At 41.3% G+C, this 21872-nt stretch overlaps 1 protein-coding gene across 1 annotated transcript in view; it reads right to left on the reverse strand.

The window, feature by feature from the left end:
- cacna1hb (calcium channel, voltage-dependent, T type, alpha 1H subunit b) overlaps positions 1-21872 on the reverse strand; it is a 179746-nt gene that overhangs the window by 13630 nt on the left and 144244 nt on the right. The window contains exons 18-26 of the mRNA XM_060898260.1: positions 19178-19246; positions 18904-19088; positions 17906-18032; positions 17095-17220; positions 12734-12823; positions 9470-9662; positions 3489-3640; positions 2423-2532; positions 1160-1293 (exon numbers count right to left, since the gene is read on the reverse strand). Of these exons, the coding sequence (XP_060754243.1) occupies positions 1160-1293; positions 2423-2532; positions 3489-3640; positions 9470-9662; positions 12734-12823; positions 17095-17220; positions 17906-18032; positions 18904-19088; positions 19178-19246 (1186 nt within the window). The remainder of the gene's footprint in view (positions 1-1159; positions 1294-2422; positions 2533-3488; positions 3641-9469; positions 9663-12733; positions 12824-17094; positions 17221-17905; positions 18033-18903; positions 19089-19177; positions 19247-21872) is intronic.

Below are 21872 nucleotides of genomic sequence, written 5' to 3' on the forward strand. Positions count from 1 at the left end.
CTTGGTGTCTTTCTAGTTCAGAAAGTTTAGTAAGTCAGCAGCACAACTAGGCTAGGACCTGCCACTATGTTGATGTTGCTAACATTTGCACCCATGTTTCGGCAGCGAAAGTTCATAAAATGGATAACGGAAAGTTCATAAAAATGGATAACGGTAATGGATAACGGAAAGTTCATAAAAATGGATAACGGTAATGGTGAAAATTATAAGTTGGCCTTATAAGTGCCAACAGATATTCAAGGTATAAGTAGATGAAATGAACATAAAAGGGGTCTTATTTTCAACTAAAGTGTGCTGCAGATGTAGGGAGTTGAAACATTTTCTGAATGAGCTAGTTGGCCCCTTTAAATAAACGGGTATCTATTCATACAGTGAGATCGCCAAAGTTTAATAAACTGAAAATGCAATAACTGTAATTTTGAAGTAGATGATGTATAGGACATGTGTCGCTTGTGTCTTGTGACTTATTGTAAAAATGATATAAAGGGTTCAAAATTGCATAGTTACAAATATAATAGTAACTTCATATGATAATATTAACCACTGTTTATTTCAGAGAGGAAAAAAATGGGGACACTATTGCTTCCATTTGGGACAATACAACACAGAATTCGGGACCACTGGGGGACACAAAGAAAAAAAGTTAATTTCGAGCCCTGGGCCTAATCAAAGCCCAGACCTCAATCCAATTGAGAATCTGTGGCATAACTTGAAGATTGCTGTACACCAACGCAACCCATCTAACTTGAAGGAGTTGGAGCAGTTTTGCCTTGAGGAATGGGCAAAAATCCCAGTGGCTAGATGTGCTAAGCTAATAGAGACATACCCCAAGAGACTTGCAGCTGTAATTGCAGCAAAAGGTGGCTCTATAAAGTATTGACTTTGGGGGGATGAATACTTACGCACACTCCAGATTTCTGTTTTTTCATCTTAATTATTGTTTGTATCACAATAAAAAAAAAAGTGTGCACCTTTAAAGTGGTAGGCATGTTGTGTAAATCAAATGGTGCTAACCCCCCAATAAGCCATTTTAATTCCAGCTTGTAATGCGACAAAACAGGACAAACACCAAGGGGGATGAATACTTTTGCAAGGTATTGTATTATGTGCATGTACAGTGTGTGTGTGTGTGTGTGTGTGTGTGTGTGTGTTAGAGTACCTCTGGCGATGCGCATCACTCTCATAATGCGAATGATAGTTGGGTTAATAGGCAATGAGGCATTCAGGTCAATCTCCTCCAGCGTAATTCCCATAACGGACAACAGAACAATGGCCAAGTCCAGCTGATTCCACCTGAGAGAGGAAGAAAGAGACATTTGAAACAGACGTGTTTGCTAGTAGCTGTCGAAATATGATGGATACAAACACAGTGCAAAATAACAGAATGTGCTGCACCAAGTGCTATTCTACTGTATATACACCGCTGAATAATGAGAGGAAGCTATTAAAGCAGTGATTAACGTGATAATTGTCCATCCATCCATCTATCCATCCATCCATTATCTATCCTGCTTATCCGTCAGGGTCGTGGGGGAAGTTGGAGCCAATCCCAGCTGACTTTGTGTGAGAGACGGGGTTGTGATAATTGCAACTAGGAATTTTCATGCAGCAATATCCTCGACTCCTGTTAGACTTATTTCAACACTCACTACATTTTCATTCATATCTCATGATGACAGTGTTTTCATTTTTCATTTATAAATCGTCTTACTTTTATGGTTTGTCATATCTCAGTTGACGTCAAACACAGTGATAATTTTTTGTGCTTAAAAGCGCTGGTCTAGACACGATTAAAAAAAAAATAACGCCTCGAAAAACATTCTACTCAAGAAAACCTGGTGATCTTGTAGGCATGCGTGAACAACGTGCATAAAAATTCGTTTATCCTCAACGTGAAATACAGATTTTTGTATATAGGAATACGGATATGGATACGGGCGGTGCCTTCTGTCTGTGTTCATTTCGTGCGTATTTCTGTATGTTTTCTGAAAGATGATGGACATGAACGAGTCATGTGGGCAGTGTAGCCAATAGCTCAAGTAAGACACAATGAAAAATATAAAAATGGAGGAAAGGAGCGGAAGAAATTTTAAGCATCGATATGATGTCTATAGTGTCTAACAACACTGCCTCCGCTTATGTCTTTTTCTTAACAGGTACATAACTACAACCTCCTCATTACTGTGCTTGTTTCAACGTTTCTCTCTGAGCTGCCCTCTAGTGGACGTATCACTTAACATCCATGCAAATATCCAGGACACATGGAAGGACGTATCTGGACGCTCCGTATTTATTTTCGTACGTCAAGTTAACATAAACGAAGCTTTGTTTGAATGATCTGAATACAAGGAACTTTCCCTGTGTAAATACTGATGTAACCTGAAGCTCGACGTTTAAACAGAAATACGGTGCTGGACTTCACCTGTCTTTGAAGAACCTCCTGAAGCCGAAGGCAACCAGCTTGAGCATGGCCTCAATCACAAACACCAGCGTGAATACGTAGTTGCAGTATTTCAGGGATTCCTCCAGATACTACACACACACACACACACACACACACTGATATAATACTCTGACATCTGATATTTTGTTTCAAAAAAATATATTCACTTCATTTCAGGCAGGGTCCTTAGATTTCTGAAGGTTTCTACTTGACCTCTGTACAGGATTCTCCAGAAAATCTGAAATAGTCGGTTAAAAAAAGTAGGATGGGGGCTCTGGAATTTGCGGTGATGAAGCTACTGCGGCACGCCAAAGACATACTAATGCTGGGGGGGTCTATGGGCATGCCCCAACAGAAAATTTTGAAATTTACATGCCTTCTGGTGCATTCTCAGCTAATAAATTACTCACCATTTCCCTGTAAAATACTTGAAATTTATGTATGAAATTTCCTTCCAGATGTTCCCTCTGTAGTACGCTGCCTGGCTCTGTAACATAACTACATACACTATGGCGTGGTCACATGGTCCGGCTCAGCCAATCAGAGCGCGAGAATCAATCAAGAAATATGGCATCGCTTCCAGTCATGCTAGACCTGAATCGAAGATAGTTTCATGGCGGATTAATTGGATTTGCAGTAAATTATGGGCAGCGGAGACGATATAAATCACTTGCACATTGAAAGGCAAGGGTTTTTGTTTTTTTTTTTTCTTCTGGGGTCGAGTAGCCGGCGCAGACCATCTGTGTAGATGGAGAAAAACACCAGTTGCCGGCGCTTCTGGACATCTCTGCCTATACTACTGTGTAACCTTTGTCTTTTTGAGGGGTTCCTCAAGACCAAACCTACTGATTTTACTGATTTATTCCACATGTCACATTTTTCTTCTATTCTTTCTGCAGCAGTTTGTACCACAGCGCTGTTGAATTCTGATGGGTCAGAAGGAGTTGATTAATTTCCTATAACAGCACAACATGGAGTCCTTATATAATCCTTACGTAACACAGATAATGTATAGTGTGTGTGTGTGTGTGTGCATGTGTCTGACCTTGGGTTGGTTGTAGTGCTCCATGGACATTGTGAGGACGTTGATGCCGATGATAATGGTGATGAAGAGGTCTAGATAGTGGTTGGTGCAGAAGGTGTGGATGTAGAGGCGGGCGGGAGAGTAGTCTGCATAATACGGTCTCTGGAGGGCCTCTAAAACACACACATGCACACACACACACCTCATTAAGCACCAGAGTCATTAAATTACTTGAGCGCAAAAAAGTCTTGAAAAGCTGCTCTGCCGGTATCCGGGAGCTGCAATGCTGTTCCTCTGTGTGTGTGTGTGTGTGTGTGTGTGTGTGTGTGTGTGTGTGTGTATGTTAATGGTCTTCCCTAGCCTCCTCTGTTTAACTGTGACAGGCCGATGTGGGCCGGCCTCAATTTTACTGTCTCAAACTCATAAGTATTCTTATTCAATCTTAAGCTTAGACACTTTAAACACTAAAGTGTGTGTGTGTGTGTGTGTGTGTGTGTGTGTGTGTGTGTGTGTTGTATAGAAAGGAGTATGGTGACCCAGATTTTTTTGTCTCACCATTAAAAAATGCTAGGATGGCAAAAGATGTATGTGTGTGTGTGTGTGTGTGTGTGTGTGTGTGTGTGTGTGTGTGTGTGTAAAATAGACGAGTCATTGGTGAGATCATAAACCCGAGGATCTCCCTCCATCCATCATGAGTGTGACTGTTCAAGGTGTCTTTGAGAGGAAAAATGACGGTGTGTGTTATGTGTGGGTGTATGTGAGTGTGAGTATGTGTGTGTGAGAGAGAGAGAGAGAGAGTGTGAGAGAGGGAGAGAGAGGCAGAAAATGGCCTCGAGGCACTAAAGTAGATTGAGCTTGAGTTCATGCCAAGATCAGCGATGCGACACAGAACTGTACCTCTGCCAAACTGTGTATGTGTGTGTGTGCTCTTATCTTCTTTTATGGCTGCTAAAACTCCATCAAAGTGCTGCCTGATTATTCTACCTGAGAGGATTCCACATGGTCATTATCCTCGTGTTTATGCTTTATATTACCAACTTACGTTTTATGAATATGATTGACTTTCATGAGGAATAATAATAAAAAGTGATGCAGATCATTTCTGTGAACTCGAGATGAACTTAAAAAAAAAAAAGAACCTGATGCAGATGAAAGTTTAGGAGAAACTGTAAAACTCGTTCCTCAGGCCAAAAGTTAAAGCTAGATGGCCTTTCGCTTTCATAAAATCGGTGAAATTTAGTTCCCTCTGAAATTTGATCAGTGAGATACATGGTTTATTTCTGTAATATCTCACAAAAACCAGGCCATTCTGTCGCTGGGAAGTCATTTAATTTGAGGGGATTAAAGCAAATAATGTGGATGAAATCGCTCGCTTCGCGCAGTCAAGCAGACAGAGGAAGTCCGTGTGCGCATGCGCAGGTTTACCTTGACTGTGCACTGACAGTTCCAGCATTCTGTCGCTAAACGAACAGATGATCACACCGAGGTGTTCGCTGAGCGCTGATATTTATTAGTTTGGTCCTGTGTTTCTTTTCCTTCGCAACATAACGTCTTTTCTTTTCACTTTCCGTTACTGTAGTCAGTCTTTCACATTTCATCCGCATCCTCCATTTTTCTCTTCTGTTTCAAATTTGTATCCCACAATGCCTTGCGTGAACGGGAAAAGCCCACCACGTGATGCATGATGTAGTATCTTGAATTGGGTCATGGTGAAGCAGGAAAAAATAGTGGAGAATTTAGGGCCATGTGGCTCTAAATTCATTAATTGCTCTATTTAACCTTCATCCTACCAAGTGGGGTCCATCTGGACCCCGCACCTATATGTTTGTTTGCCATTTTAAAAATATGTGACATACTGCCTCACCGTTTTATGAATTTGTCGGAATTTATGTCTTAATTAAAACACTAAAGCACCGGAAGATCAGCTTTTTGCATTGTGAAGGTATAATTAATTTGTTACTGGGGTCCAACCGGACCCCAGAGTAAAGTTTATCTGTCTTTCATTTTATAATTGAATAGCACACTGAAAGTTAACTTCTTTTATTTCTTTTATGTTCCATAATGAAACTACCAAGGCATTCCTTCTTGGGGTCCGTGTGGACCCCACTGCTGCAATAAGCACAGGCTGCAAAACAAAAGCCCGAAATTATTTTACAATTACTTTTTTGTTTTAAATTCTGTAAGAAAAGACCTAAGTTGTAATCCAGAATGTTTTACAGCTGCATGAGCTGCAAAAATCGTGTATATAATGCCAATTTTTTTTGTGGCGCTATAATTTGCTACATGTATGCTAGTTATTGCAATATTATTGCAATGTTATTGCATTTATAATACATCATTGATATTCAGCCACAGTGGATTTTGTTCTTCAATAAAGTTCTGTCTGTTTGCTGCATTGAATTGGTTCTTACTGCATTGATTTCAAGGTATTCCCTCCTGGGGTCCATACGGACCCCGCCTGGTAGTTTGTGTATGTAAAATTGGCTGGTAGGATGAAGGTTAAGTGTGTTCTTTATGCCTTGGGCCCTTTAGTGTATTGCTGTTATTAATACAAGATGTTCTGAACAAAACTTATCTGGTGATTTTGTCTTTATAAGCTTTAATTTTAAAGAAAAGTATTGGGGTCCAAACGGACCCCACATGGTAAGACTAAGGTGTAAAATAGCATGGTAGGATGAGGGTTAAAAAAAAAAAAATTAATAAAATTGGAAGCCTGTGCTTCGAATTTAGTAGCTTTCGGTCTACTAAACAAAAATAATTAGGTGTTGGGGAAAATTCTTTTTATGACCAACAGTTGAAAAATCTGAAAGGCAGTCTAGCTTTAATAATTTGAATTAATTTAAGTTATAAATTAGAGGAAAAATGAAACGTATGATTCGTGATATCGTTGCACTCTTCTAAATATACATAATTTGTTCCGAAAACAACACTAATAATGTTTTGTTTTTGTTTTTTTGTAAATTATTTTCTTGTATTATCTGCAGTGGTTTGTTCCAGCAGCTCAACCTAAACCCTGCGTTACCGAGCTCCAGAATAAAACCAGATTTCTACCATATCCCAAAATTTCACAAAAGAAATACGCTTTTATTTATAGAGCCATTGCTCTGCATAGCCCACGCAGACCACGCAGAGCAGAACATCTCTGCTTTTCATTGTTTTTTATCGTTATTAAAAAAGAAAATCTTGCTGAAAAATCAGTGCAAGCACATCCCGGCTTTTTGCTGGATTCTGAAAGCGAGTCCAGTGAACTTTTATGATCTTTCTGGAAGATAAGAGGAGAAGCGAGAGGGTGTGGTTGAGTATCGGTTCAACACGCCTCCTCTCTCTGTCCGCTGCCGATGCTTGACCACGCCCCCACACTGCAACAGTAACAAACCAAAAATGCAAATGTAAACCTGAAAAAAATCGTACGTTTTGTTTAATGGTTTCCGTTGGTCCTGGTGGGATTATTCACATTTAATTCATGCCCAAGTCTCATTCATTATTCAGTGGATAACTTCGCTCAGCTACTTTAGAGTTAAAGTGAAACACTCAGTACTGTCTGACTTTAGAGTATACAGATGTGAAAGAGTAATGACTCCTAATGGTACTCTTCAGTGTCACTCAGAAGAGGACGGGATCCATTTTGAGTCTGGTTCCTCTCAAGGTTTCTTCCTCACGTCATCTTGTCTCAGGCAGTGAGTTAATCCTCGCCACTGTTCATTACAAATCTGAATCTTCATCTGTATCCAGATTTCTGTGAAGCTCCTTCTTTGTGTCAAAGTCCCAAAGAATCAGAAGGAAAATGCATGTCCAGCTTTGACCTATTGGTGGCGCTAGAAGGCTTGAGTGGCGTACACCAACATTTCTGTGAAAGTAGCTGAGACTATTCTTGATCACTGAAGCATGCAAAGAGTTCTATCACCAGTCAAAGTGGAACTACATATAATAATAATAATAATAATAATAATAATAATAAAAAATCACAAACCTCACTGCTTGGCCCCCTAAAATACGTTACAATCTAGACCACATCCACTTCTGATTAAATATGTATACAGAAGGTAGAGGCACTTGGAGCACTAAACAGATAGGCTACCCATTTTGACATTCATCTCATCTCATTATCTCTAGCCGCTTTATCCTTCTACAGGGTCGCAGGCAAGCTGGAGCCTATCCCAGCTGACTACGGGCGAAAGGCGGGGTACACCCTGGACAAGTCGCCAGGTCATCACAGGACTGACACATAGACACAGACAACCATTCACACTCACATTCACACCTACGCTCAATTTAGAGTCACCAGTTAACCTAACCTGCATGTCTTTGGACTGTGGGGGAAACCGGAGCACCCGGAGGAAACCCACGCGGACACGGGGAGAACATGCAAACTCCGCACAGAAAGGCCCTCGCCGGCCCCGGGGCTCGAACCCAGGACCTTCTTGCTGTGAGGCGACAGCGCTAACCACTACACCACCGTGCCGCCCCCATTTTGACATTGTGTAACACAACTCATACACAACTAGATAGAACTCCACGCCAACGGCGTCGATGGGGATGCCTCCGCCCGGTAGACTACACGCCTTATTAAGCTGTGATTTGGGGATGAACATTTGACCTCACAGTAATCTTGACCTGGTGAAATTACTTGTATTAGCCTTGGAGATATTGTGTTCACAAGGTTTTCAGACAGACATTTGACCTCACAGTGACCTTGACCTTAGACCTTTTGATCTCCAAATCTAATCAGTTTATCTTTGTCCCCAAATGCACAAAGGGTGAAAGTTTGGTGAAATTCCTTTGATTAGCCTTGGAGATATTGTGTTCACAAGGTTCTTGGACAGACATTTGACCTCACAGTGACCTTGACCTTAGACCTTTTGATCTGAAAATCTAATCAGTTTATGTTTGTCCCAAAGCACACAAATGGTGAAATTCCTTTCAGTAGCCTTTGAGATATCGTGTTCACAAGGTTTCGGGACGGACGGACACACGGACAACCCGAAAACACAATGCCTCCTGTACCTTATGGTGGCGGAGGCATAAAAATAAATAAGCAAACAAATAATGGTAACAGAGGCGGCACGGTGGTGTAGTGGTTAGCGCTGTCGCCTCACAGCAAGAAGGTCCTGGGTTCGAGCCCCATGGCCGGCGAGGGCCCTTCTGTGCGGAGTTTGCATGTTCTCCCCGTGTCCGCGTGGGTTTCCTCCGGGTGCTCCGGTTTCCCCCACAGTCCAAAGACATGCAGGTTAGGTTAACTGGTGACTCTAAATTGACCGTAGGTGTGAATGTGAGTGTGAATGGTTGTCTGTGTCTATGTGTCGGCCCTGTGATGACCTGGCGACTTGTCCAGGGTGTACCCTGCCTTTCGCCCGTAGTCAGCTGGGATAGGCTCCAGCTCGCCTGCGACCCTGTAGGACAGGATAAAGCGGCTAGAGATAATGAGATGAGATAATGGTAACAGAATGGACAGCATCCCGTCCATCAGTGTATTCCCATCTCATGCCCCGTATTCCTGGGATCTGCCCACACCCTGACAAGGATAAGGTTATTCTGTGTGTGTGTGGGGGGGGGGCAGATGAACGAATCCTGGCCGAGATTTTGGCTTTTATTTAAAACAAACGAAACTATTCTAGGTGATATTCCCAACAATAAATATGCTTAACGTCTTAGCAATGCTGCTGCAGTGAGACTTCGCAGTGAGTACTGGATGATCTGGGAGTGTGTGTGTGTGTGATTGTGGACAGGTGTGTATGATGAGAATTCTCAGGAGGAGTGTTTGCCTGCGTGTCACGTCATATGATCAGTCGTTGGGATTCGTGGGAATTAGGTTTATAACCTTTTATAAGCTGCCACTATTGAGTTTTCTGTGGTTTGAATGAATAAAATTAAATTGAAGCAGTTCATGAGGTTAGTAAAGAGCTAATTGTGTGATTTTATAGCTAATCTAAAACGCTGCCTGTTTATTGCTGTATATTTTTTATTTCTTTTAGCGCCGTCTTCACACACACACACACACTCACTTCTGCGCCTCTTCTCCAGCCGTCTCTGCCGCTTCTCCTCCCTGAGGCGTGCCTCCTCCTCCTCCTGGTCCTGACGGCATTTGTGGAAGTTTTCCACCACGACGCCCACAAACATGTTCAGTACAAAGAAGCTGACGATCAGCAGGAAGGAAATGAAGTATAGCAGCATCCAGGGGTTATGGTTCCTTATGGGCTAGAGAGAGAGAGAGAGAGAGACAGGGATTCAGAAATATCTCCACACTATAATACTCCTCATGTCCACCAGGCTTCTTCTTACACTCCTCTGGAGCTCCCTTGTGCTGTGTACACACTGTTCATGAGTCTAGTACATCTCGTGTTCTTCCTCATGTTGTCTCAAGAAGTTTTTCCTTGTAGCCCCTTATTCTAACTCTACATCTGGATTATCTATATCGGGCTTCATGATATGATGATACAATACCGATATCATGATAAATTACATCACAGTAGACTTTGACCCAAGGATCATATCATGATACATAATCATACAATATCTGTCCTATTATTTTATCATATGCTAACATTATATCACTTATTAGTATACACACAGGCCACTTTTTCCATGGAATAAAAACATGTATTCTATCCCCTTGTAGTGGGTTTATTGATGGCATGCAATATTGTTATCATATCGCTTATCCGACATGAATTACACCACTCTCCCCAATGGAGAATGAGTGTGCAATATTGTTATAATATTACATGTTGTCAAGACAACACGACGTCACACGCAAAGATCCAATGACAAAACCTTTCTGCATGCGCACAATCATTTCTTTGTCAGCCAGAAGAGAGACAAGACGGGGTTAATTCAGTGCTTGGATTAAGCACTCAATAAATAAACTGAAACTAAAGACGCGCTGAACACCCGAAAAGCTACAAAACTTCATTATATATTCTTCACGCATATTTACAAGAGAAAAGCATACCGACAGACATCGAAAAACTGGAAAAGAGACACAGTGGAGATGTAAAACTTCAGCGCTAGCGAGTGACTGTGACAAATTGACACAAACATGACTGCGAGGTTTGCTTCGTTCAAAGCAGAAGATTTAAAGAGAAAGACACGCTGAACACCCGAAAGGCTGCCAAAACTTCCCTGAATATTCTTCACGCATATTTACAAGAGAAAAACAGACCAACGGATATGGAAAAACTGGAAAAGAGAGCAATAGCAGAAATATCAAGTTCTACTTGGAGGTGAGGAAAAGTGACAGAGACTTTTCCAAGAGGACTTCACTCAGCAAAGCCCTTTTGTTTTGAACAGCTGCAATGTAACAATAATGCCTCGGTCACAACCGGCCGTACGTGCTCCTACGGCCGGTCTACGTGCAAAAAACGCAAGAAATGCACGGAGGGCGCGCGTATGACGTGCTGATTTTCGAGCCGCAGACCGGCCGCAGAGGTTCTTTGTCATGTCAAACAAACTCTACGGGCGCTTACGTTTTTTTTCAGGTTGCAAGACAAACTTACGGACAATGTGCGTCTTTCTCCACGAACAAAAAAACCGCAGCGATTTGGGAAACGGCAAAAATCGCACGGCCAAAAAATTGTACGTCCGGTTGTGACCTAGGCTTTAGCTACGACCAAAAGTAACTGTGAACTTGAACTGTCGATCTGGATATAGCTTGTATATAAGTTGGGTTGTTGTTCAGGCTTTTTGGACTTGTACCATCTTTATTGTTTGAACTTTGACTTTGAACAGTACATTGGATTGACAGAACACTGAATTACATTCGATCAGAATCAGCATTCAATATTGGTAAGTTACCGCCCTGTTCTTAACTTTTTGTACAATCTATCATTGTTCCATCGAGTGTGTATGTATAATAAAAATAATAATAAAATTGGCTGGCTTTTTTTCATGGTCTGTCAGATATATTCCATTCAGCTACTCGTCTTCGACTCGTTCAATATCATGCTAGCTGAATGGAATATATCCAATATACCACTCAAAGCCAGACAATATTATTTAATTATTCTATCCACATTCACTGGATATGAGCAATCGCACGCGCTGATTGGCTATTAGCTCATATACCGTGAGTAGAGAAAAACAAAATGGTGGACCGTATTACTGACAAAATAAAAATGCGACTCGAAAACAAAATCCCAACAAAATATCGAATAAAAGTATTTGATGGTAGGAACATATCTTTTTTTTATTTATCAAGAATTATTATTATAGCATTTTTCACAAATTGCTCCTGTCATTTTACTGGTTTGCTTACATTCTCAGCGAAAATGATTTTGCCGGATGCTTTGTATAAAGTTTTCATTTACTGAATTTGCAAAAAATAAAAAATAAAAATGCTCTGTTTCTCAAAATCCAGTGAATGTGGATAGAATAAAACAGTTATTCCACTCAGTCTCGTCGTGCATGGCTTATAGCGCTATCAGCTCCCGTACAACTCGATTTCGTTGAATAACATTAGCAAGACAATAGTTTAAATGATCGCTTGCTCAAAGAAACATTTCACATTTTGAGTTCAAACTCATTCTACTCGTGGATTAATGATGTGTTTTTGAGCAACAACAAGAACGACAGAAATAAAAAAAGGAATTAAAAATCCAACAACCGCAACAATAACAGAAACAACGATAACATCAATAATAAGAGCAACCACAGTGATAACAACAGCAAAAAGAACAACACCAGGAGCAACAGCAACAACAAACTCATGTATAATCCTCTGAAGGTTTACATTTAATTCTCAAGCAGGACCACAGACACATTTCTCCCGTCAGCAGATTCCCTGGAGCGCCGTTTCCTCAGCGTTTTTCACATTATTAATTTGGGCATTTTGGCTCAGCATGCTCATGAGTGTAAAAGGAGCATTGACTTTAATCATGCATTCGTTTAATACTCTGAAAGAGGGAGGGAAAGAGGGAGGATGAGGGAACAGATACGAGAGGACGGAGTGACAGAATTCCAAAGAATAGGTGCAATTTTCATAATGAATGTGCAGTGAATTACTTGCCTCAAGCAAAGAGAAAGAACAAAACTGTAAACTGTCAGAATAAAGAACAAGGTGACGAGAGAGAGAGAGAGAGAGAGAGAGAGAGAGAGAGACCTATTTATCTGGAACCGGATTCCCTTAAAGAGGTTTTTCATTTAGTGTGTGTGTGTGAGAGAGAGAGATTTTGCATTTATTATTTTTATGAAAGAGATTGGGACATGAGAGGAACAAAGTGAAAAACAAAACACACTGTCGATGGTATTAGGACACAACCACACACACACACCTGTTGGTCCACAGCCACTGCATCTAATCCATCATACATGATGTTGACCCAGCCGTCTTTGGATGACAGGACAAACAATGACATCAAGGCCTGTGTAAAAGCAACAAACAAGCAAAATAAAACAGGGTGTGATGAATAAACATCGTTTTCTACAGCTGCAGTGTTAAATTTGTTTGTTAAAATCAATTAATTCAAGTCAATTATTAAATACATTTGTGAGTTGAGCTTGGACATCAGAGTGTGCAGTGGTTATAGAGTCCTCGATTCTGATTGGACAGAATCATTTTCTGTAACAGCAGCTCTGACAGTAGTTTTACTATGTTATCGTTTCTATCGTAACAATGTACACAGGGACTTGTTAAAACAAGAGTGCTCTGAGAGCACAATATCCCCCGCTGGCAACTCAGCCATAACTCTAAAATGCAACTGAATTGAACGAAATTGCAATATGCGTATTACCGACGTATAACAAAGAATCCTGTCGAATTTGGTGAAATTCCTCCAAAATTCGTGAGAGGAGTTGATTTCAGAAGGTGACTACCCTTCCCGGGACGGACAGACGGATGGACATTGCTGCAACATGATCCCCCTTTTGGCCAGCGGGGGATAAAAATTGTGAGGGAAGTTGATTTCAGAAAGCAAGCACACCTTGATGAAATTGCCAAAGTACAAGTTTGTTAATAATCAAGGGCATAACTCTGGGAAAATTTGCCCAAATTAAACGAAATTTCAATATGCGTATAACTGTCATATAACAAAGCCTTCCACCAAGTTTGGTGAAATTCCTCCAAAAATTGTGCGAGCAGTTGATTTCAGAAGAACGTACACCCTCGTGAAATTGTCAAAGCATAACTTATTTAATCAAGGGTCAAAACTCTGGTAAAATTTTCACAAATTAAATTAAATCATGCGTATTACTGTCATATAACATGACCTTTGGCCAAGCTTCGAGAAATTCATCCAAAATTTGTGAGAGGAGTTGATGTCAGAGGGCAAGCACACCTTCATGAAATTGTCAAAGTACAAGGTTGATAATCAAGGGCCGTAACTCTGGTGAAATGCGACCAAATTCTCATCTCATCTCGTTATCTCTAGCCACTTTATCCTGTCCTACAGGGTCGCAAGCAAGCTGGAGCCTATCCCAGCTGACTACGGGCGAAAGGCGGGGTACACCCTGGACAAGTCGCCAGGTCATCACAGGGCTGACACATAGACACAGACAACCATTCACACTCACATTCACACCTACGCTCAATTTAGAGTCACCAGTTAACCTAACCTGCATGTCTTTGGACTGTGGGGGAAACCGGAGCACCCGGAGGAAACCCACGCGGACACGGGGAGAACATGCAAACTCCACACAGAAAGGCCCTCGCCGGCCACGGGGCTCGAACCCGGACCTTCTTGCTGTGAGGCAACAGCGCTAACCACTACACCACCGTGCCGCCCATGCGACCAAATTGAACAAAATAATATGCGTATGACCAACATATACTGTAATAATGCCTTTTACCAAGTTTGGTGAAATTCCTCCAAAAATTGTGAGAGGAGTTGATTTCAGAAGGAAAACACACTCTCATGAAATTGTCAAAGTATAATTTTGTTAATCAAGGGCTGTAACTCTCGTAAAATGCGACCGAATTGAATGAAATTACAATCTGCATACTACCAAGATGTAACAAATCAAAGCAAAGTCCTTCCCACGCCATGTGGCGCATAGGGCGTCGCCGATCTCCGTAGCCCTCGGCCTCTCGCCTATTACATAGCTAGGGTTACAGTGGGGGGCTAGTCCTCTGGTAACTGCGAGAGTTTGACTCCCCACTCATATCTGTATTGCAGCGTGCCTTGCCGGACGGCAGTAGGCACCATTTTTATGATGGTCTTTAGTACGACCCGACCGTGAGTAGAACTCACGATCTCCCAATCGAGAGGCGGACATGCTAACCACCAGGCCACTCGCCGGTACTCAAGATGTAACAAAGAATCCTGCCAAGTTTCATGAAAATCCTCCAAAAATTGTGAGAGGAGTTGATTTCAGAAGGTGAGGACCCTTCCTGGGACAGACGAACGGACATCACCACGACATAATCCCCCTTTGGGCCTTTTGGCCAACAGAGGATAAAAAGTGCATAATCATAGGTATGATGAGGTTTTCTGGAAGGAGTCTCCACTGTCCAGTATAACAACTGTTCATAGCTACTTCAACAGGAAGTACAACCCCGATTCCAAAAAAGTTGGGACAAAGTACAAATTGTAAATAAAAACGGAATGCAATGATGCGGAAGATTCAAAATTCCATATTTTATTCAGAATAGAACATAGATGACATATCAAATGTTTAAACTGAGAAAATGTATCATTTAAAGAGAAAAATTAGGTGATTTTAAATTTCATGACAACAAAACATCTCAAAAAAGCTGGAACAAGGCCATGTTTCCCACTGTGAGACATCCCCTTTTCTCTTTACAACAGTCTGTAAACGTCTGGGGACTGAGGAGACAAGTTGCTCAAGTTTAGGGATAGGAATGTTAAGATTCAAGATTTTTATTTATCATATACACAATAACAGACAAAGCGGTTTATTATTGGGTAATGAAATTCTTATTTTGCAACTGCCCAACCAAACTACACTTAGCAAAATAAAAAGAAATATATATATATATATATATATATATATATATATATATATATATATATATATATATAAAATATGAAATATAAAATATAAAGTGCATATATAAATATAAAGGTAGAGTGAAAAATGAAGATAACATTAAAAAAAGGCAAACAAACAATGTGCAAACATATACCTCTTTAAAAAAAAAACATATCATTTGATATGTTAACCCATTCTTGTCTAATGTAGGATTCTAGTTGCTCAACTGTCTTAGGTCTTTTTTGTCGTATCTTCCGTTTTATGATGCGCCAAATGTTTTCTATGGGTGAAAGATCTGGACTGCAGGCTGGCCAGTTCAGTACCCGGACCCTTCTTCTACGCAGCCATGATGCTGTAATTGATGCAGTATGTGGTTTGGCATTGTCATGTTGGAAAATGCAAGGTCTTCCCTGAAAGAGACGTCGTCTGGATGGGAGCATATGTTGCTCTAGAACCTGGATATACCTTTCAGCATTGATGGTGTCTTTCCAGATGTGTAAGCTGCCCATGCCACACGCACTAATGCAACCCCATACCATCAGAGATGCAGGCTTCTGAACTGAGCGCTGATAACAACTTGGGTCGTCCTTCTCCTCTTTAGTCTGAATGACATGGCGTCCCTGATTTCCATAAAGAATTTCAAATTTTGATTCGTCTGACCACAGAACAGTTTTCCACTTTGCCACAGTCCATTTTAAATGAGCCTTGGCCCAGAGAAGACGTCTGCGCTTCTGGATCATGTTTAGATACGGCTTCTTCTTTGAACTATAGAGTTTTAGCTGGCAACGGCGGATGGCACGGTGAATTGTGTTCACAGATAATGTTCTCTGGAAATATTCCTGAGCCCATTTTGTGATTTCCAATACAGAAGCATGCCTGTATGTGATGCAGTGCCGTCTAAGGGCCCGAAGATCACGGGCACCCAGTATGGTTTTCCGGCCTTGACCCTTACGCACAGAGATTCTTCCAGATTCTCTGAATCTTTTGATGATATTATGCACTGTAGATGATGATATGTTCAAACTCTTTGCAATTTTACACTGTCGAACTCCTTTCTGATATTGCTCCACTATTTGTTGGTGCAGAATTAGGGGGATTGGTGATCCTCTTCCCATCTTTACTTCTGAGAGCCGCTGCCACTCCAAGATGCTCTTTTTATACCCAGTCATGTTAATGACCTATTGCCAATTGACCTAATGAGTTGCAGTTTGGTCCTCCAGCTGTTCCTTTTTTGTACCTTTAACTTTTCCAGCCTCTTATTGCCCCTGTCCCAACTTTTTTGAGATGTGTTGCTGTCATGAAATTTCAAATGAGCCAATATTTGGCATGAAATTTCAAAATGTCTCACTTTCGACATTTGATATGTTGTCTACGGTATGTTCTATTGTGAATACAATATCAGTTTTTGAGATTTGTAAATTATTGCATTCCTTTTTTATTTACAGTTTGTACTTTGTCCCAACTTTTTTTGGAATCGGGGTTGTAACTTGTCTTGCAGATATTCAACATTAGATGGATTAAAAGTATCATCATTATTTACTAAATAAAGACTCATTTGGAAATCATGGCAAACTGCTGTGGTATAAGAGGAATAAAACACTGCAGGACATTCTGTTATAAGAAAATAATCAACTCCATGATGGTAACAGTAGCTCTGTTTCGTCATCTTTAATTATTTTCCTGTAACAGCATGTGACCGAGATACCTGGCCCAAGTTGTCAAAGTTGTATTTCCTGCGAACCCAGCGGTAATTCGCCTGCAGACATTCAGACTTGTTGGTGATGTTTCTGGTGTCGAAGCCTTCACAGTGATAAAACTTTCCCTTAAAGAGCTGAGAAGGAAAATCAGATCGATATCATACATCAGATCAACATTAAAAAGAAATAAACTTAAGCAAAATAAAAAACCTTATTAAAAATTTACATCTTCAATATTTACAATTGTTTTTCAGAAACACATCTCTTAAGACTTTATCAAAGTGCCTTTAAGAAAATGAAATATATACTAATAAAGGGAGCGTGTGTGTGTTTGAAGGTTGGTTTTACTACCTTTGTGAAGACAAGCACAAGGATTTAACCTGTCAAATGAGGAACATTTTAGGGGCGTGAGGACATTTTAGGGGAAGTGGGGACATTTTGGGAAAGTGAGGTCATCTTTGGGGAAGTGGGGACATTTTGGAGAAATGAGGACCTATTCAGGAAGTGGGGACCTTGTCGGGAAGTGAGGACCTTTAAGGGAATTGAGGACATTTTGGAGAAATGAGGACCTATTTGGGAAGTGGGGACATTTTAGGTTATTTAGGACATTTTGGGAAACTGGGGACATTTTGGGGAAGCAAGGACCTATTGTGGAAGTGAGGTAATTTTATGGAACATGAGGACTTTTTGGGGAAGCTGGGACATTTTGTGGGAAAGAAGGACCTTTCATTTGTTCTGATAGATTCCGAGTAATGAAGTGTGTGTGTGTGTGTGTGTGTGTGTGTGTGTGTGTGTGTGTGTGTGTGTGTGTGTGCTTACCTGGACTCCCAGTATACCAAATACGATGAAGAAAGCACAGCAGATCAGCACAATATTCCCAATCGGCCGCAAGGAAGTTATTAGTGTTTCAACCACCAGCTTTAATCCAGGAGCCCTACTTATCACCCTGACACACACACACACACACACACACACACACACACACATCAATTAAGTACAGTTTCAGCTCGATGGACAGTGGAGACTTTATTAAAAGTCTGAGTCAGAAAAGCATCATCCATCTTTGTTAGTCAGACTGGATAGCAGAATTAATTTATGCTGAGTATTAAATCTGATTGGTCAGAAAGTCTGGGTTCATTTTAATCTTGGCTACCTCCCTCCCACCAGGCAGCTCTCCCCAGTCATACGACAGCTACCAACTTTGGGAGGGTGAAGACTAACACGTGCCTTGTCTGAGACACGTGAAACCAACCACAGTTCGCTGCATCACAGGGCAGCTTCACACACTCACAGGAAAGAGCTATCCGCCCTTTTCTGCATACATGAGCTCACAGAAGCCCATGATTGGCTATTGTTGCCGAGATTGACAGGGGACAGTTCTCTTGGACTCTCAGCTATGGATGGATGGGGCATTGTTGGTATTCAAACTGGTGATCTCCTGATGAGAGTGCATACCTTTAGTGATAATGTTTATTTACCCAAGAACCGCTTGCTAGCTTGTCAACTTAGATAAAAGCACAAGATCTTTTTAATGATATATTAAAAATCTTGGAAGTTATGCATTACATGCTGCTCTGTCTGTGATGACCTGGCGACTTGTCCAGGGTATACCCCACCTCTCGCCCATAGTCAGATGGAATAGGCTCCAGCTTGCCTGCGATCCTGTACAGGATAAGCGGCTACAGATGATGGATGGATGGATGGATGGATGCTGCTCTATTCAGTCAAATTAAATAGATGATACATTTCTAACAGTACACCTTGTGGTGTTTTATTCACTTCATAAAAGATAATAAACGCCAGGTGTTGACACTTACCTGAGTGGTCTGAGCGTTCTGAGAAGACGCAGTACTCGCAAGATTCCCAAAATGCGGTTTCCTCCGGATGAGGCCAGAGACACCAGGATGTCCACGATAGATACAAACACCAGAAGTCCATCTAGAACATTCCAGCTACTTTGCAGATACGAGCCTGGACCGATGTATAGCCCCATAGCCACCACCTACACAGCAACAGTTTGTGTAATCCATTTAACTCCTTCACCATCAACATAGTTTTTTTACATATATAAGTACTCTAGATTTCATGTACCTTGACCGTCATCTCAGCTACAAAGATGATAGTAAAGATGTAGTTAGACACACTGAGAAAGACACGTTCCTGGAAGTAAAAAGAAAAAAAAAGACAAATGCTGTATATAAGAAAGTGTATTGGAATTCCGGATTCTGATTGGTCAGATGGTGTTGATTAATTTCTGTCACTTCAGCTCTAACAGTTCAGCTACACATCACAGGCTTATTCATTTATTAATGCACTACTTTTAACATCTTATCATTTCTACAGTACCAGTAGAGAATAAACTAGGGTGACCAGACGTCCCGGTTTTACCGGGACAGTCCCGATTTGGGGTTGTGTGTCCCGAGTCCCGACAAAAGTCTGTCGGGACACGGATATGTCCCGGTTTTCGCCACTCGCAACGTTTGCGACTGAGCAGCGTGGGAAACATTAGCGGAGAAATGTCTGCATTTACTATTTTGATGAATTGACAGGAATCGCAAACTTTCCTGGTTACTGCCCCCTGGCCCTGTGGCACGGGTGTTTATTTAGCCACATTATTCCACACAACAGAACGTGTTGCCATGCAACAATAAAATAAACATTAACTGGCGCGAATGTTCTTTGTCTAGCAGCTAGCAGCAGTAACGCCGCAGCAATTATGCCGAAAAGAAAATGTACCTTTTCCAAAGATTTACAGGGCACCTACCCCTTCCTCCGAGAGGTGCAGAACAATGCGCACGAAGCCTACTGCACACACTGTAAGTGTTTTGTTCTTGTACTGAGTTGGGTAGCCTATGTTGCAAATGCTGTGCGCTCCTGTGGGGGCTTTCCTCGGGCTGTCGCCCCTCTCCTCCTTTATTGCTGTTTTGTTTGAGTGTATATTTACGGAAGCCGCGAGAGGCCCTTCATATAATCATTTTTTATTCACCTTGTTATCCCAAGATAACGACATAATTAATTCAGGATCTCGAGAAAACAACACAACTAATTCGAGATCTCGAGAAAACAAAACCGTTATTTCATGATCTCAGCTGGATCACTGTATCTCCGTCGGTAGAGACGAAGCCGGGCCAGTCTTCTGCGGAGGTGCCGCGGACTCATTTTGAAATGATCCTTTATTAAAAGACTTAATGCAATCTCTCCCTGTGTCAACCCCTGATCAAAATATTGCCTTATTAGGTGATCGATTATTCCAGACATTCTAATGACCAAAGTTGCGTCTATACAGAATGAGAAATAGCCCCAAAGTCAGCATATCACAAGTCTCTTGGCGCACCTGAATGAACCATTTCTCAGCTGTTTACTCGAGATCATGAAATAATTGTTTTGTTTTCTCGAGATCTCGGAATAACGGTTTTGTTTTCTCGAGATCTCGAATTAGTTGTATTGTTTTCTCGAGATCCTGAATTAATTATGTCGTTATCTCGGGATAACAAGGTGAATAAAAAAAAAAAAGGATTATATGAAGGGCCTCTCTCGGCTTCCGTAGTATATGTTCTCAAATCACTTGTCTCTTTTTTGTTTCTGTTTAACATACCATTCAGACAGTTTGGCCACATTGCTGTGTTGAACAGCTTGTAGCACCTTCCATTAAAGTGTTCACTTTTGTACACATCTTCTTGCTTTATTCATTCAGTTGTGGGGAATGGTTAGTAAGGTTGATTCTGACCTAGGCTATGTTGAGGTCACATATCTACTTTTTAAGTTCATGCTATAATGCATACAATTTTAGAGATGTAGCCTACATGTGCATATGCGTTCTTCTTGGTGTTCTCACAAACAGGTGAAATAAATCAGTTTAAATTTGGCCTATGGACATAGCCTGGCCTATTCTCAGCCATTACAAAATCTGTTGTCTGACCATAATTTAACTGATCTGTATACCACTATGCTACTAGATAACAACATGCCTGTTTGTTTTATTTCATGTGAGATGCTGATAAATGTGAGCTTCAACAAAATGATAAGAGCACCTCTCTGAGTGTCACGTTTACATAAAAAAAAGGTGTGCGTGCACAAACATGGTCGCGCGCAAAAGTGTCCCGGTTTCAGACTAGGGAAATCTGGTCACCCTAGAATAAACAGGTTGAAAAAGCATGTAGGCTAATTGTCGCTCTGGTTAACTTATCTAACAAATGACTTTTATTGAATATTTATGGGGGCAGCACGGTGGTGTAGTGGTTAGCACTGTCGCCTCACAGCAAGAAGGTCCGGGTTCGAGCCCAGCAGCCAGCAAGGGCCTTTCTGTGTGGAGTTTGCATGTTCTCCCCGTGTCCGCGTGGGTTTCCTCCGGGTGCTCCGTTTTCCCCCACAGTCCAAAGACATGCAGGTTAGGTTAACTGGTGACTCTAAATTGAGTGTAGGTGTGAATGTGAGTGTGAATGGTTGTCTGTGTCTATGTGTCAGCCCTGTGATGACCTGGCGACTTGTCCAGGGTGTACCCCGCCTTTCGCCCGTAGTCAGCTGGGATAGGCTCCAGCTTGCCTGCGACCCTGTAGAAGGATAAAGCGGCTAGAGATAATGTGATGTGTGTGATGTGATATTATGGTGCTCTGTGTTGTTCTCATTTATGTATTTAACAACAGGATCAAAATACTCGGGTCTTGAAATAAATGCACATTAGTCATGAACAATGGTAACTACTCTCTTTTGCGTTATTTTTGACAGAAGTAAAATTCATACATGAACAAATTTTGGCGAGTTGATTTTCTGTTTGGCGAGTTACTTT

The sequence above is a fragment of the Neoarius graeffei genome, chromosome 18, assembly GCF_027579695.1.
Source record: "Neoarius graeffei isolate fNeoGra1 chromosome 18, fNeoGra1.pri, whole genome shotgun sequence".
NCBI lineage: Eukaryota > Metazoa > Chordata > Actinopteri > Siluriformes > Ariidae > Neoarius > Neoarius graeffei.